This window comes from Cololabis saira, chromosome 18 (assembly GCF_033807715.1).
Source record: "Cololabis saira isolate AMF1-May2022 chromosome 18, fColSai1.1, whole genome shotgun sequence".
NCBI classification, from domain to species: Eukaryota; Metazoa; Chordata; class Actinopteri; order Beloniformes; family Belonidae; genus Cololabis; species Cololabis saira.
The window spans coordinates 7,092,134-7,110,305 of NC_084604.1; the positions used below are offsets into that span (position 1 = coordinate 7,092,134).

Here is an 18,172-nt window from a genome sequence, read left to right on the forward strand (position 1 = left end):
GGATCACGGATCAATGAGGATCCGTTGCACCACTAACATCAAATGCATTGATATGTTAAATCACACAGGAAGTGCATCCCTCATGAAAAAGGTCTAACAGAATGAGTTTATATAAAAATAACTAAATGACATTTAAGTATTTCATGCCTAACAAAGAAATGCATCTACTAAACCTTTACTGCACGAGAAAAAGAAAGGTATTTGTATTGTGTACGACAAACCCTTTTCAAATATAATGAATGCACCGACACATGTCAAGCTTAACTACAAAAAGAAAAAAAGTGCATCAACATTACTAGCTGTTGTTTCATATCATTTTAATGCAGAATAAATCTGAAGTCTCATCTCTGAATCCTTGCTGAACGTGCTTTGAATGGCCCTTTTACTTCATCATAAATGTAATATGTATTGCACATGCAAAGTAATGGTGGAAAATATAGATCAAAATATGTGACAAACTGATGGGACGATTTTGAAATAGAATATTTTATGCATTCTTGAAAACATTGTAGTAGTTTCTAAGTAATTAGTGGGAAATATTAGGTATAGTAGGTAATTCGAACATATTGAGGCTCAAAATACATATTAGTGTGGGTTCCTTGTTACAAAGAAAACAATTTATCATTGTAAAAACTTCACACTGTGAATTATTACATTTATATTTACTTGGGTTGTTTTCTACAGATTTGGTTATACAAAAATACATATTCAAAGGTTACATAATTGGTGAATAGTCCACACTTATACAGTGTTGTTTTATTTTATGCATCTATCTCAACTTGGCCATTTTCTACAGACAAGTAAGAAGCGCATAGTACAATGCATTATATTGTGTTTCTGCATGAAAGTGAAAAAGGCCGTAAGTGGTTGTTTTCTGAACTTACTTCCAACGGCTGGGCGTGGTAGTGCTCAGTGGGATCCCTCAGTTCAGCAGCCTCTTTCATCAGTCTCTTTACCGCTGCTCATTCCAATGAGACAAAAAGGCAATAAAAGGAGGAGAGGGAGGAGAAAAAAATAAGGTTATCAACCTGACAGCTGTATCCACTTCACATAATCTGTGTGACTACATTACTGGTTACATTATGTGTCGACAGCACTTCAACAATAGGTTTTGTCCAGAGTTTCAGTCAAATATTTCTAAACATTTCAACTAGAGCAGTTGTAAAAGGGACTCTGGCTCTGATACACAGAGGGCTGTAAACCTCTTACTCACGAGGATGACATTCGTACATGCAAACATATGAGTGGATTGTGAACGGTTATAAGCTTCTGTGCACTGGCAGTACACCAAATTTATCCCAAAATCCACCCCGACTTTCATAATTACTCAGCCTGCAAGGGTAAACATCTGCAAGAACAATGAACTTGCAGTCACCTTTGGCCCTGCAGATTTTTCACAGCAAACAGAAAAACCAGAGTGTTCTTCATAATGCCATAAGTTAGCCAACAACCTTTTCAGGGTAATAATTCATTGTTTCTCCTTCTTCAGTAAGGCGATATGATGATGGTTAAAACAGTAGAATTCATTGTCATAGATGATCAGCCCTTCCAGCCATTGACAATTAGGGCTGAAACGATTCCTCGAATAATTCGAGTACAAAAAATGATTGAGGAATTTTCTCTGCCTCAAGGAATCTTTTAATTTTGCAGCTCAAAGCATCATATTTCGCCCGGACTACATTTAATGCGGCACAACGCGCTGACGCCGCGCACGTAAAGGAAAAAGAAAGAGGCGGCGGATATGTTTGGTTTTAGTAACATGCCATGCTCAGGCAGTCTGCAGGGAAACCAGACGGGAGACACATGTAGCTCAATGCTTAACTTTTATTTTCAATCCACGCTATATTCTTCTGGTCCGTTCTCCTATATGTTCCCCTTCTAACCCGGTACATACATAGATTCCTCTAAACATCTGTTCCCGCTACAGTTTTAACTAAAAGAAAAGGCAGAAAATGTCAGAAAAGTAAAAAATTTAATAAAGCTCACTGGGTAGTTTTCAGTTTTATCTCTGTAGTTATTCATGGATAAAACAAGCAGCGCTGGTGCCTAATGTGCTCCAATACAGCAGGAATCAGAATTTTATTTTGAACACTGCCAAAACTCAAAATCTTATACTTTAACTTAAAACTTAACTAGAACTTAAAATTTGCTTGACACAAATGAAAGTTCAATTGAAACACGTGGGCAAATCATCTAACCTTTTAAGTGATGTGTGTTATCAGGTGTAATGGCATTTTTAGGTTAGAAATAAGAACATTTCTTGGTAAGATCCTTAGTTTTTTGAGTGAAGGCAGTGAATTTGGTCATTTGGTGTAAGTTCAGGGTTTTTAAATACACAGCCTACTGAACCTACTGTATTATATAATTTAGTCTTAGTAATGTTAATTAACATCTAACATCTTCTGTATATTTATAATTGCTCTTTGTCTAAACAAAAATATTTTATCTGATTACTCGATTAATCAATGGAATTTTCAGTAGAATACTCGATTACTAAAATATTCGATAGCTGCAGCCCTATTGACAATATTGGATTTTAGAGCATAACTGAACATCTGAAGCCGCAGTAGTTTCCCAGGACAAAAGTGCATCTCTGAAACGACTCTCTATAAACTTCATGAGCTAAAAAAAGTTTATGATAGACATTTAGACCCACCGTGCAAATGTTTAAATGTCAAAATATAAATGCCTTTTTTAGTTTACAAATTTTCAGCTATACTTTAAGTTTAATTCAGGGATTTATTTATCTAACAGATATTCTTTGATGATTTGATGTTAACTAAAAACATTAACCATTACATTTATCAGAAGTAGTATCAGCTACCAGTTCAAGAACCACTTCAAGAAGAAGCAGGTTGAGGCTGAATTTTATTAAGTGATTTTAAAAATCAAAAAGGAACTAAGAGTTATTTGTGGTTGTAAAATTGGTTTAGAATCAAATCAAGAATGGACTGCTGGGGTGCTAAGCTGAAAATGGAGACTGTGATGAATGCAGGAGAAGATGACATGGGTCAGCTGTGGGGACGGATGGGAGTGCAAGTACAAGGGATGAAGGCAAGGCGGTCTGAGAGGACGTGGAACCTCCAGGCCAGAATGAAGAGAGATGGCCTCATACCACATGGCTTTAAGGGCACGTTTCGCATCTGATCCAGCTCAAGGACAGGCTCTCTTTAGTTAAGATGTAAACTAACCACGCTGGAGACACAAAAATAATAAACAGTCTTGGTGTGTGCAGGTTTTCAAGGTCCCCCATGATCTTCCCCCATACACCCCTGATGCTTTGTTGTTGTTGATTCATATGTTAAAAAATTCACTTCTCCTATATAACCTAATAAAGTATTTTTTGCTCAGAATGATCAAAGTACATTCTGGGCAGTTTTGGCAGTTTGCAGAAATACTTCAGATTCTATTCAAAAGAAATTGGGCTGAGAAAGTAATCTTAGGTATTTATTTTGATGGAAACTTTGAGCTAGAGGAAACTTGAGATGATTTTTTTTTTCGTCTTCTTCTTTTAAACCAAAATGACAAAATAACCTTTTTCAGTGGGACGGTCTGATTCTGGTGATTCCAGCTTCTAGAATCACCTTAGCTTTCAGTATGTTTATGGGCATTAATGCAGTGAACTCTTCCTGGGTCTTTTTTATGAACCAGATTGCTGTCCAGAAGTTGGCAGATGGTGCAAATATGATGGCCATGTACCTTGAACTGGGAATTCATCTTGAAAATCTTGGGATGCTTTACTTGTTTCTTCGTCTGCCATCCAAACAATCTTTTTGATCGACCTGGGATTGCATTTCTTCTTGCAGCCTCGTTCTCCGAGGTTGGCTACAACCAGCCTCAGAGAACATGGCTGACAAAATTACAGATAAAAATACTGAAGACACCAGTGATAATTGAGCAAAAATAATCTTTTGACACATTAACATAATGCCAAAAAATATAGAATTAGAATTTTATAACAAATCGGTCCAAGGCATCTTAAAAACCTACTTATAAAACAAGCAATTCTTCTATTGCAAGTATTTTCATTTCATACCAACACATAATAAAGGGCAAAAAGAAGAACATGAGACAATTGCTCTCAATTTAGTCACTTTTCAGAAGAAATTGGGCATTCTTTTTTTTCCCTATGAGCCCTGAGGGTACAAGCACAATTTTTGACATCTGTACACATCAGGAGCACGTCTTCCTATTTTACACTGAGCCCTAAGTTAATTTGTTGTCTGGGGCATTGATATTATTTATTGTGCAAGTTTTAAAACACTTGTTGTTCCTTATAAATTTCAATGATCCATTAACACTTCGTCCTGTTAGAAATTAAACTTTTGCATTCTGGTGTCCACATAAGATTTAATTTTAAAGTTTAAAAGAATCTGTCCAACAAATAATGCAACTGTCAATTTGCATAGAAAAAGAGTCGACCAGGTGCTCACCGCACATATGAGCAAAAAATGTCAGATGTAACAATGACTGTACAATGTAGCCTACTGCTTCCCTGTCATCGGTATAGTCTTGCTTGCTATGCAGCCTTCACCTTGTGGTCATGGCTACTGTAGCCTATTTTAATTATATGCCGTCCCTTGTCGGCTTGTCATGTTCTTTCCTTTTGATTTTGGTTTCATATTGTGTAGTGTTTTTTTTATTTTTCAGACCTGCCTTTAGGTTGTAGACATTTTTTGCTCATATGTGCGGCGCTTTTTTTGTGTACTATATGGATGTTTTATTCCAATGATTATTGGTTGTGATGAGTTTAACTCCCCATACCACCTTAAAATGTTGCTATATGGTTCACCTGTGTTTTCGCCTTGATGAGTGATTAATTTCACCTGTGCTCATTACCACACCTGTGGTTATTTATATGGGTTCCTTTCCTCTGTATTGCTTTTGCCCTGATGAAAACATGTTGGCAGCCCTCTTCTAATAAAGGTTTTTTTATCTTTTTATCCACCTCGTCTCGAGTGCCTGGATCGTTAGCTGTCAATTTGCATACCTTATATTACTCTATTAATCTCATAATAATATATTATAATATCATAATAACAATCCCCACGGTCTGAAAAAGTAGTATCTCTCATCCACACACATCTCTGTACAGAAATTAAAGCCATCGCTCCACACATGGACAATAACAACAATGTTACTCTCCTTTTCCCCAGGTTTCTTCTCATGATAATTAGTGTATGAATGTGTCCACTTTCACAGCACACTCACTGCTGCTGTATCTTTGTTTACATCCGTACAGCTGATGTATTATGTTTGGCGTAACTTTACCTTAGTGAGCCTAAAATCAACGGTAAATCCATATAATTGGTTAATAAACATGCTATAAAATTTGTAATTCATAACTGGCAGGGCTCCAGACTAACTTTTTTCACTAGGAGCACAGTAGCCCCTAACTGAATATTTTTAGGGGCACAATCAGACATTTTAGGAGCGCATATCGTTTATCGACACGCTAACCAAATTTTTACATTTCTACTACATTTCAGTGTATTAGTAATACGTATTTCATAATAGATTAATGAATTACCACAATGTGCTGTTTCAAATGCAGTGTTACATTTTATTGTGCACTTTTAAAGATGCCGCAACATAAAGTAAACTGACAGCACCATTGCTGTCATTATATATATATATATATATATATATATATATATATATATAAAAACATACATTCACATGATAAAAAAGTGCTTTGTAACAAAGTGCTTAGTAACCTTTCAGCCCTGAATTTAACCGTTAAACACAGTACTTAACAAATGTACAAATATTGGGGGTACTGGCCAATAACATTTCCCTACTTGTGTCTTTACTAAAACCCTGAACCTACACCAGTTGACCAAATTCACTGCCTTCACTCAAATAACTAAGGATCTTACCAGGAAATATTCTTATTTCTAACCTAAAAATGCCATTACACCTGATAACACACATCACTTAAAAGGTTAGGTGTTTTTCCCACGTGTTAAAATTTAACTTTCATTTGTGTCAAGCAAATTTTAAGTTCTAGTTACGTTTTAAGTTAGAGTTTTGGCAATGTTCAAAATAAAATTATGAGACCTGCTGTATTGGAGCACATTTTCTTTTTTTTTTTTCTTTACCGGGTGAAGGCTGATTTATGGTTCCGCGTTACAACAACGCAGAGCCTACGCTGTGGGCTACGGCGGCGGCTCTGCGTCGATTTAAGGCGGAACCTTCAGGCTTTAGGGGAACATATCGGAGAACAACCAGAAGAATATAGAGTGGATTAAAAATAAAAGTTAAGCACTGAGCTACATGTGTCTCCCGTCTGGGCCATTGCAGACTCATTGCCTGAGCATGATGTTACTAAAACCAAACATATCCGCCGTCTCTTTCTTCTGTGCGCGCCGCGGCGGCAGCGTGTTGTGTCGCATTAAATGTGGTCCGGGCGTAATACCTGCTTTGAGCTGGTGAAATTAAACGAAAAAAATAAATAAATAAATAGATCCCCCAACTCATTCCCTTTCACACTCATTGGCCTGCAAATATGCGGGTTCATTGACGCACCCCTTCCACGTTTAAAGTGTAAAAGAAAAGAAAAAAAAAAAAAAAAAAAAAACACTGGCAAATTTACTGGTCGCACGTGTGCGAGTGGACATGAAATTCAGTCGCACATACTCAAATTTTGGTCGCAAAATGCGAGCATTTGGTCGCAGTCTGGAGCCCTGACTGGGAATACATAATCAGGAGACAAAGATTGCACATCTACTTTCTATTTTGCCAATTCAGTAGCCAACTGTGTGCATGGATTTGCTATGATTTACAAAAATGATTTGTAGCCATGGATATATACAAGGAGTTCATCCCTATAGCAGATGTAGAGATTTGCTGTTGTACCCAGAGGTGAGAATTCTCACTGACCAACTGTGAATGTTAAACTATGACATGAAAACTCCAAAGTTGAATTGTATTAAGTAAAATACCAAATACAAACTTCTACTTACAAGGGGGAAAACAACAAACTAAGGTAAACTAAAGTTATTTGAGTTTACTGTGTGAGTGAGATGCATAGATTGTTCAAGTGGTAACAGAAATTAGAATTCTTCACCCACACTTGCACAAGATTCTGTGAGTAAAGAAGTAAATAAAGACCAAAGTTAGGAGCTTGTATTAACTCTCAAGTTTGAAAAAAAAATAGCATTTTCATTGCACTTTTGCGCAAAAGTAAATTGAATCACCAGCTCCTTTTACATTGGCGAATACCCTGCGTTTAACGTTGGATCCAGCGCCCCTTTTACATTGACCAACGGGGGGTGGCGTGTCGAGCTGCCCTGCGAATAACTCGCCTCTGAGGGTAGTCTTAACCGCGGGTCAGGTCTGATGTAAACAGAACTAATGCTGGGTGGCGGGTCGTGGTGGGGGGTTTGGAATTCATCTTGAAAATCTTAGGATGCTTTACTTGTTTCTTCGTCTGCCATCCAAACCAATCTTTTTGATCGACCTGGGATTGCATTTCTTCTTGCAGCCTCGTTCTCTAAGGTTGGCTACAACCAACCTCAGAGAACATGGCTGACAAAATTACTGATAAAAAGACTGAAGACACCAGTGATAATTAAGCAAAAATAATCTTTTGACACATTAACATAATGCCAAAAAATATATAATTTGAATTTTATAACGTTTAACGTTGGATCTAGCGTGTCGTGCGGCCCTTTTACATTGACCAACGGGGGGTGGTGTGTCGAGCTGCCCTGCTAATAACTCTCCTCCGAGGGTAGTCTTAACCAGGTCAGGTCTAATGTAAACAGAACTAATGCTGGGTGGCGGGTCGTGGTGGGGGGTTTGGTCAAAAGATTGATATATAAATGTATAAAGTAATTTATTGATTTTTTTAAACAGACTTGAACAGATACAGTCCTAGCCATTTACATCCACGTGGCAAGAACATCCGCCAGCCTCTCTGTCGCAGACGTGCGCATGTGTGTTTCTCTCCTCCAGTTTAGTTTGAGGAAGAGCGTTGCTGTAGCAACATCTTTACTACTCGCGACCGGGTGCTTTGCATTTATGGGGTAGGCTAAATTTGAGCTGCTTCGTTGGGAAGCAAATTCCTTTCCACAAAGACATATCAATCTACCTTTATCAACGGTGCCGTCGGGGCGTATTAGAAATGTAAATTCCCCGTTCACTGGTCCAACAACTTTCACATGCTCCTCCATCTTTACTTCTCCGCTACCCCCCCATGCTAGTCCAGCTACAATGGGAGTCTACCAGCGTATGCTAAACACGCCCACACACAGGGACAGCCAATCAGTGTCCACTTCAAGGTGGGACTGACCATTGTTTTCCACCCACAACTCAAGCACAACAAGCCCACCGCACAAACACAGATTTCATGATAAAGGCAACTCTCAAACAGAAAAAGTAAAGTCAGAGCTTATAAAATAGATCAGGTGATTAAAAAACACAACGCCCTAAATATGCCTGTAAATAATTCATTGCAATTAACGCACTAATTTCACACCCCTAATATATACATACATACTAAGCCTGGGTGATAAACCGAAAATGTAGCGTAACCGACATTCACTGCGTTGAATAACGTAAATTTTCCCATGACGGTAAATTTGGTGTTATGGTTAAAAATCACATGAATTCACCTATCCAGTCTGAACGAGAAGGAAAAACCACTCCTTGAGCGTGAAGGCTGGATTATGGTTCTGCTTTAAATTGACGCTGAGCCTACGCCGCAGGTTGCGCCGCAATGAGCACCCCACGGCGGACGCCACGCCACGCCTGACGCACCTCCCAAAAATTGTAACTACGCGTCAAGAGGTCGCAGACCCAACGCAGACCGAGAGGGCTGTGATTGGTTTGCTTGGTAGCAACGCATTTCCGGTTCTGGTTCGTGAAGCAGTAGTGAACTTTCTTTTTTTCTTTGCAGCTTTTGCTAATATCAAAAAAGTTCATTATATTTATGTACACTCAGCACCCACCTTGACAGAAAAAAACAGAAATTTAGAAAAAGTACCCACTGTATATATTCATATACAGTATATGCACACGCTCGCGCACTCTACAAAATTGTAATCGATGCATCTCTAGTTACAAGAAGTAACTGACACTCACTGCAGAAATGACACACTACTTTATGCACAGACATCAACACAGACATCAACACAAAACGAACAGTGCTATAAACACATGCTATAATTCCTAGGGATGCTGAGCTGAAATACTGAGGGGAGGGGCCTTCCAAATCTCAGACATCCTCTTAACATCAATGTCCTTCCTCATGCGTGGATTCACTGCGAGTGCCAGTGCTCCATTTCCCCTGGTGAGTTTCATTTCTCATGCCCATTTTTGGCCCTTCCTTTAGTTAATCGTAAAAAGGGAGGAGATGGAAAAACCCTTTCCCCACATGTGCCTAAAGCCTTTGATTTGGAGAGGTCAGGTGACTAACCCAAGGCAATGGGGCGATAATCCCACATGCCAAATCATCTTATGTAATACACATTTTGAGTTTCTGCCACTGGAAATGATTCATAGCAGGTCCAGAGGGGAAAGAGGAGATACTATTGTGTAATAACAACCCAACATCAAAGATGTGGGAGGCAAAGAGTGGAGGAGGGGGAGGGACTCCTTCAAAGTCTTAGCATTTTTAATTGCTCTTCTTCTGCTGTTGCCTGTTCCGCAAAAAATTGAAGGTAAAAACTGGAGTACAAGTGCTAACCCTATTCTCTGTGAAATTTATTGAAAGCAGTAAAAAACAATAAGAAACGATAAAGTATAAAATGTTAAAATATCAACACTTTAATATTAAGTACAGGGTACTATATTTTGTCCGGGTAAAATGAAGAGGGTGTGTGTGTGTGGTGTTAGGGACGGCATGTAACTAAAACATGAAAATGACTGAAACACAATCATCCACCGTTACCAGTTTTCCTATCGAGTAACAAGGGGAAAAATAATCAGAAACATGATTCCTTCTTTCAAAGTTGTGCTCCATTCAGATCCTTCTTCCAGTCATGTAATGAATAAATGCCCCACGGGGCAACAAGGTAATACAGTTTGTATTAGTATAATAGCACACTAATAATAATAGCACACTAATAATTTCTTCATAGGCGCAAGCGACTCTGATGGTCTTTATGTTGTTGTTGTTCTTTTTTTTAATGACAGAATGAACGTTTTTCTCAATGTGAAAACATTCTCCAGATCTTTGTCCCCTTTTCATTTCAACTATTCCCTTCAGGGGTGGCCACAGCGAATCATCCGCCTCCATCAAACCCTATCCTCTGCATCCTCTTCTCTCACACTAACAATGTTATCATGTCATCTTTCACCGCATCCACAAATCTCCTCTTTGGTCTTTTTCTAGACCTCCTGGTTATTCCAACCTCATCATCCTTTTACCGATATATTCACTATCTGTACATGTCCAAAGCATCTCAGTCTAATCTCTCTAGGTGGATTTCCATTACTCTTTTTCGCCAAACAAAAAATGTTTTTCTTTGTATGAGCGCAACTCTCCAATTTCTCTCCGTATCTCTGAAACTCTTCATATCTCATCCTGTGACTTCTCTTCAAAACAAAGAAAAAGAAGACTGACGAAAATATATTTTGTTTTGGATACATTTTTGTAACTGCCACTGCAACTGCCACTACTGCAAAAAACAAGAGGGAGGCAGTGGATAATAGGCGCAATTTCCTCTAGTTCAGGGTAAATCCACTACCCTTTCGCTGCGTACCCTACGGCGTAGACTCTACGTCGATTTAACGCGGACCATAAATCAGGCTACACTTTGAACGGCCGGTGTTCTGCCAATTTCTGCTACCTGCCGAGAAATGCTACTTTTTGGTTCTGCGCATGCGCACAGTCGATTTTCAAAATTTGCATAATTTCTTGCACTATGTAAAATGGATAATATGGGATGTTAAGTATTTGATCCTTCAAAATACACTAGACCCAGAACAGAATTAAAAATTCTGTCCAGAGCAGTCTTCATGTCTCCACCACAGAGGATCTCATGCGGATCAGCACTGAGGGATGTCCATTAGAAACATTCGACCCAACAAATTCTGCAGTCCATTGGCTTTCCTCATCTAAACGTGCCAGGCGACCAAATTATAAAGGAGTGGCCACAGTTTGTGTCTCAAGTTTAAGAACAAGATCTCATTAAGATCAGCATGGACTGAACCGGTTTATTTGCTGTTCAACATGTAAATGAAGTTCTGATGAATATAACATGGATTTCACAATAAACAGGTTAACCAACTGTCCACCCGGGTGTGCTAGTAAATTTTTATTTGTGCTACTAAAATTTTTAACTTGCTAGCACCAGTGCTACCATTCAAAAAAGTAAGCGTACAGCCCTGGGCGGTAATGCCCATTTTTTGCTGTTCACAGATGGTCAGCAGCTTACAGGAAGATGAAAAAGAAGAATGCAGCAAAAGAATAAAGAGAAGAAGAACAGTTTTCTTTTTTGTTGTTGTTTTTAACATACACCGCGGCCATAGCGATTGAGATTGGAAGAAAGCCTCCCCACCTGACCTTTTACGTTGGTGTAATATACCAACAAGACCTCCAACCAACTAGCCGGTCCATCTATAATTTTTTTCTTGCAATCTCCAACTTCGACAAATGTACTAGTAGCAAAATGTCTCTGGTTCAAATGGTAAAAAATGAGTTGTGGTGACTTGAGAGTGCTGAAATTGGTTTAGAAATCCAAGTTAGCAGAGACCCCCTGCCAGGAAGTTCCTGTTGGCCAACCAGAGGGCAAGAGCAGGAGAGTACCTCTCCTGTTACAGTGACATATTTTGCCCCATACACCTCGACCCTGAACAATCTACCTGGAACTCCCCCTCGGGGAAACATGCCTAATAATTTAAATGATTATTCAAAGACAAAGCCCTTATGTAATGTAGTAAAACATAATGATTAAGTAATGTTATTGCACAACTACATCCCATTAATGAGGCGTCTGAAAAATAACCTTGTGAAAGTGTAAAAAAAGATTTTTGCTATGTTTGGCTATTTTTTTCTTATTAAAAGGCATTTCCATTACAGGTTTTGGTTTGACAGGGTAACGGATACGTGACCTCAGACTCTCCAAAACATAACATTCGCTGACCCAATTCTTCATTCTATCTCCTGAAGAAATGCTCAACATTTTAACATCTGCTACTTTCATACTCTTTTATCACACATCAACCCTGACACTAAACTCCACCTGTTCCAACCTGCTTGCACATGCTTCTTCATTTCTTTTCCATATTCTCCATTGCTCTCTACTGTTCACTCAAAGTACTTAAAACCCTCCACCTTTATCTCTGCTCCCTGCAGGCCCACCATTCCACTTGGGTCCCTGTAATTCACACACACACTTGCCTAGGCTAACCTTCATTTTTCTCCTTTCCAGCACACACCTCCACCTCTCTAGATTTTCCTCCACCAGCTCCCTGCTCTCACTACAGATCACAATGTCATCTGCAAACATCATAGTCCATGAGGATTCCTGTCTAACCTCATCTGTCAGCCTGTCCATCACCTTAGCAAACAAGAAGGAGCTTAGGGCTGCTCCTTGATGCAGTGCCACCTCCACCTTGAACTCGTCTGTCACACTAACAGCACACCTCATCACTGTCTTTTTTTTATACTCCCTTACATGTCCTGCACCACTCAAACATCCTTCTCTACTACTCCAGACTTCCTTAAACACTAACATAGCTCTCTCTCTTGACACCTTGCCATAATAGTCCATGGGCCAGAGCCCAAAATTTCACTTGTCAGTACCACTCAAGGTGACAAAACTTACTTATGATTTTTGAAAAGATCCATGTCTATAGATGGTATTTTGGTATGATAACTCTTCCTGAGTGGCAGCTGTATCATAGTTATCAGCTCATGAAGTTACCCACCCCCTTCAGAAAATTACATTTTAGATGCTGCTGCATATCCTGGTTTAGAATCATGTACAGGAAATCTGTCAATGTTTCATGATATTGTCTTTGGTATCATTTTAAAGGGGACCTTTGAAGCATCTGAAGGGGGTGGGTAACTTCATGAGCTGATAACTCTGATACAGCTGCCACTCAGGAAGGGTCATCATACCAAAATATCATCTAGAGATATGGACCTTTAAAAAATTATGAGCAAGTTTTGTCACCTTGAATGGTACTGATATCTGGTCTGGAACATGGACTATAAGCTTTCTCAAGATCTACAAAGACAAAGCAACTCTCTTTGACCTTCTCTGTGCTTCTCTATCAACGTCCCCAAATATTACATCTGTAGGACTCTTTTTCGGCATGAAACAATACTGCTGTTCACAAATATTCACTTCTGTCCTTAGTCTAGCTTCCACAACTCTTTCCAATAACTTTACTGTATGGCTCCTCAACTTTACTCCTCTATAGCTGCAGAATCGACTGCAAATCGACCTTGTTCTTAAAACCAGCATCCTTCCACTCCATTCATTTACTTGAATAAATGGACCATTATTGTTGTTTTTTCTCTATTTCTGTGTTTTAAAATATAAAATAGATAAACAATCAGATCAACAACCATTTGTATATTTTGTCATGTGATTTTGTTCTGTATATAAACTAAAAAGCATATTTTTTGTTGTATTTTCTGATTTGGTTCTTAAAAAAAAAAAAAAAAAAAAAAAGAAATTTCAAGGATTCCAGGTGTTTTGCACATAATTATTACAGCTGTCTACCACAGGTTTTGCCACAATATACAATATTACATTGATTAGCTGCATGACAATTTGATATATCAGTCTGCCACGACACCATTTTGATTGATTTCGACTCAAGAGCTAGCAATCAATATGAGAGAACACAATCACTTTAGTTTTTACCAAATCACTGAAAGTAAGTAAAAACACAATTTCGCATTTTATCTCTGGGTTTAATATCCTTGAATAATGTTTGTTTTTTATCTGTGATGTATTTATTTGTACCAAGGGACTGCCGATTAGCCTAAGGCCAACTCTGGTGCAATGCATCAAATGTTTACATTTATGTTTTTAATTGCACATGGTCCCTCTAAAATAAAATTTAAGTAAGTAAGTAATTAGCCATTAATAACAGTTAAATGAAAAACCATCAGTTCGTTTAATCAAAAAAAAAAAGCAAAAGCTTGCTGACATCAGGTGACGTACTGATGAGGATTACATGCAGGGTCGCCCAATTGACAATGGTAAAATTTCTGTTTGGCGAGTAAATTGCGGAGGCTATTCGCTACACTGATGGGTAAACAGACTCTGCTATTATCCCTGCATGTTTAATGCTGGTCAATGTCAACATAAGGCATGTCATTGTCTCCCTGGCACCTGAAGCCATGTTGAGGGGATCGAAGACAAGTTGGGAGGTGTTATCGAGTGGTACTACATAACATGACCACCCGCCCTCTGTCTGGTTGGCTTCGCCGACTACACCAACATCAGAAGAGATGGCTAATGCAGGAGATGGAGCAGGTGGAGGATCCACGCTGAATAACAACGGGATTTGCGTAGCGATTTCCTCCAAGTCATGTTGCACAAATATGACCAGTGGTCTCTGTCATTCCTGTTGTTGTGTTCGTTGACCACAAATAACTTCTTTCTGAGGTTCTTCAATTTGTTAACGACCCGAGCTTTGTGTTTTGCAAAGTCGCAGTCTGTTATTTTAGCAGCCAGTTGCAGAATATGGTTCTGTAATATGCTGATTTGGAGAGAAAATAGGAGGGTTAGGAGCTTGCGCACATCCTCCTCTTGTCATCAATGAATATCACCCATGACCTGCATCACTTTTTTATACATTAGGCCTGACCCCCGATTAAGCGTACCCCTCAGGGGCGAGTTATGGGCGGCTGGTTGGGCCAGCTGGACAAGCCAACCCGTGTCAGTTAATGTAGAAAGGACAGGCTAGATGCACATGTTTAAAGAAGAGATATCCACCAGTGTAATAAGGGGCCATGGTTTGATAAACTGCATCTTGGGAGGCTCGTATTCCTTAGAAACACACACACAGTCTTCAAATCATTGAAAATAATTCTGCTTCAAATGTTTTCTGGACTTTTCTTCAAGTTTGTATTCAACATAATACTTTATATTAATGAAATGTAGGAAAATGAATGTATATGTAACACAAAAAGGCAATTTATTATTTTGTCGGTAAAATATGTGCTTGACCGGTGGATTTTTTTTAATCTACCAGTTAATTTGAGACCCTGATTACATGCCAACTCATGTCATGCTTCGTCTCCAGTTCGCTCTACTACACTCACATTCTGTAGAAACTCTTGTTCAGTCACATAAGACTTAAATTACTATATGCATGAAATAGAAATTGATCATAATCTTTTATATGACAAGTGAAGATGTACTGTATCGCATGATAATGCCCTTTTGTGTTGTCTATTATCAGGAACAAATGGATTTTCTAACATCAAACAGTTCTGGGATACATGTTGTCCATTGCGCTTTAATTTTGGCCATTTTAGCATTAGTGATTTTGAATTTAGCAGAACAGAAGTTTCCACTCTCTCAAACAAGTGAAAAACTGCTCTTAATTGTTTAAACGTGACAGCATTCTGTTGTGACCTGTATAGTGATTTTTTTTTTTATTATTATTTTTACTTTTTGATTATTTTTGGCTTGCGTACCTACAATACTTGCCAATATAAGTGTTGAGATTAGTTCTAAAATGTTGAATGTGGGAACTAGTATAAGCATTCCTACTCAGTTACTTTAAACAAATAACTCCTGGTTGTTGGTTCAGAGCAACTGCATGTGTGCACAGGGTGTGTGTGTGTGTGTGTGTGTGTGTGTGTGTGTGTGTGTGTGTGTGTGTGTGTGTGTGTGTTACCACCTGTCCTTCAAACAAGAGCTGTACACCAGCACAGTAAACACTAAGCTGACATATGAGCAAGTGTCACTTATGATACGTGGCATAAACTCAGTGTTTCAGTATGTTGAAGACGGTTTTATTCTCAGTTTCGCTTCTATTCAGGAAGCACTGATAACGTCTAACAAAAGCTGCAGCTGTCAAGTTGTCTAAAATTAGGGGGGAAAAAAAGATTCTTCCCCCACTTTTAAAAAAATATGTTATTGGTCATATGGTTCAAGTGAAAAACAAATGCCATTTTACTACACAGAAATTATCAAGCAGCAAGTTTTGTTTAGTCTCTTTTTCTCACATAGGTAATTTGCCACACATGGCCATTTAGGAAGTCACACATAGAAGCAATCTAGGAAAGGGTAAGGAATAAATCTATCCCATCTATTAATTGCAAATCAATTAATAAATAATACCCTTGCTAAAGCCAAGTAGGAAAAGAGCAAAGAATCTCCTCCAACATCAAACGGCTTCTCTTTTTTTCTTCTTTAAGTGAAGAAACACCTTCAGTATTGAGAACTATAAAAAATGTATATATCACAAGGCCTTATCAATAGGCAACATTTGTACACCCTACTTAAATTCAATGAAAAACAGTGCAATTCATATAAAACTTAGGAGAGTGCTGTAAAACTGCCATCCTCCCTTTCCATCCCGTATGTCATTTCATCAATGAATGTGGTTTTACTGCTATTTCAACATTTAGAGTCATCACCAGAAAAATAACTTATTTGACAATTTTCACCTGTTTCAAGTACATTTTCCACTTAAAATAAGTAGGAAAATCTGCCAGTGGGACAAGATTTATCTTCTCATTACAAGCAAAAAAATCTTGTTCCACTGGTAGATTTTTCTACTTATTTCAAGTGAAAATATACTTGAAACAGCTGAAAATTGTTGTTTTTTCCAGTGATGAGTCTTGTTTTAAGTGTAATGAGATGTTTTTTACTAAAATGAGACATTTTAACTAGAAATAAGACAAATATTCTTGTTAAGATTTTGAGTTTTTGCAGTGATCCATTTTTCTTATCCTGTGAAGGACAGAGTCATATTGATAAGTTCAGAAAACTGTTTTTTATTGTTGTGTTTTGATGTATTTGATGTAAGCCCTGTGGATATTTAAAGCTTACAGAAGGCTGCATTTAACTGCTGCTATGTCATTCCTGCAGTATTTCTGCAGCTGTTTTGGTCACTGCTATTATTTGTAATATATTATATTATTTGTAATCAGCACAAATTATCTGTCCCCATATGATCAAATCCACCATCCCCCCTTATTTTTTTTATTTTTTACAACTCGAGTACTGGGTTTAACGACTTAAAAACGGGCCATGCCTCAGTTAAAGCAACATATAGACAGACAGAACTGGTTTTAACAGAGGACTGGGTGGTTGGTTTACTGCAGATAAAAATGAAAAAAGACTTAATATCTCCAGGTGAATTCAGAACTGGAAGATCCCATCGAACGCACTCACTTAATTAAAGTGCCAGTGGATAAGTCAGCATCGGTGTTTTTATTAAAATGTGTTATGTGTTATTTTTTTCAGGCTGTCTGTTGCAAGCAAATGTGTAAAGGCTGATTTATGGTTCCGCGTTAAATCAACGCAGAGCTACGCCGTAAGGTGCGCGTAGCCGCGTAACCCTACGTCATAGGCTCTGCGTCGGTGTAACGCGGAACCATAAATCAGCCTTAAAAGCGGAGGAGAGCTGCGTTTCCTCTTTATCACACCGTTTTAGTTAAATGCATTAAAAGCTGGACACCATCTGCAGCACATTTAAAAGTCATCTTACCGGGACTCTTGAGGTTGTATTTATTCTCCATGCTGTCAGACGTCAGGTAACCGAGCAGACGGAGCAGTTTGGAGGAGTCTGTTGTTGTTAATGACGGCTAGCTCCGATAGCACACCGGCTAGCTCTCTTCCGCGTTAAAAGGTGAATAACTGTGTTAATCGATGCTCTTCCTCTCTCTCCGGGGTTCAATACACGTCGCCGTGTTGGAATATATCTGAATTGAGTATGTAAAAGACCGACGAGGGATTGTTACTGAAGTTATTGGCTGTTTCGTTTTGGAAACACTTAGTTAAACGTGATCAGCGTGTCGTCATCTGGAGCGTAAACAGGAAGTGGCGGGCTGGGGTTTATTTACCAAACTGGACTGACAGGAATATCATCTTCCTCGCAGACCTTCTAAATTACGAGGAATTCCTTAAATCTAAAACCTTTACTATCACAATATATATATATATATATATATATATATATATATATATATATATATATATATATATATATATATATATATATATATATATTGGTATTAAATCGG

General features: G+C 38.4%; 1 protein-coding gene across 1 annotated transcript in view; it reads right to left on the reverse strand.

The window, feature by feature from the left end:
• ube2j1 (ubiquitin-conjugating enzyme E2, J1) overlaps positions 1-17,953 on the reverse strand; it is a 50,418-nt gene extending 32,465 nt beyond the window's left edge. Inside the window, exons 1-2 of the mRNA XM_061746730.1 lie at positions 17,638-17,953; positions 885-958 (exon numbers count right to left, since the gene is read on the reverse strand). Of these exons, the coding sequence (XP_061602714.1) occupies positions 885-958; positions 17,638-17,668 (105 nt within the window). The 5' untranslated portion in view covers positions 17,669-17,953. The remainder of the gene's footprint in view (positions 1-884; positions 959-17,637) is intronic.
• Between the last annotated feature and the right edge of the window lie 219 nt (positions 17,954-18,172).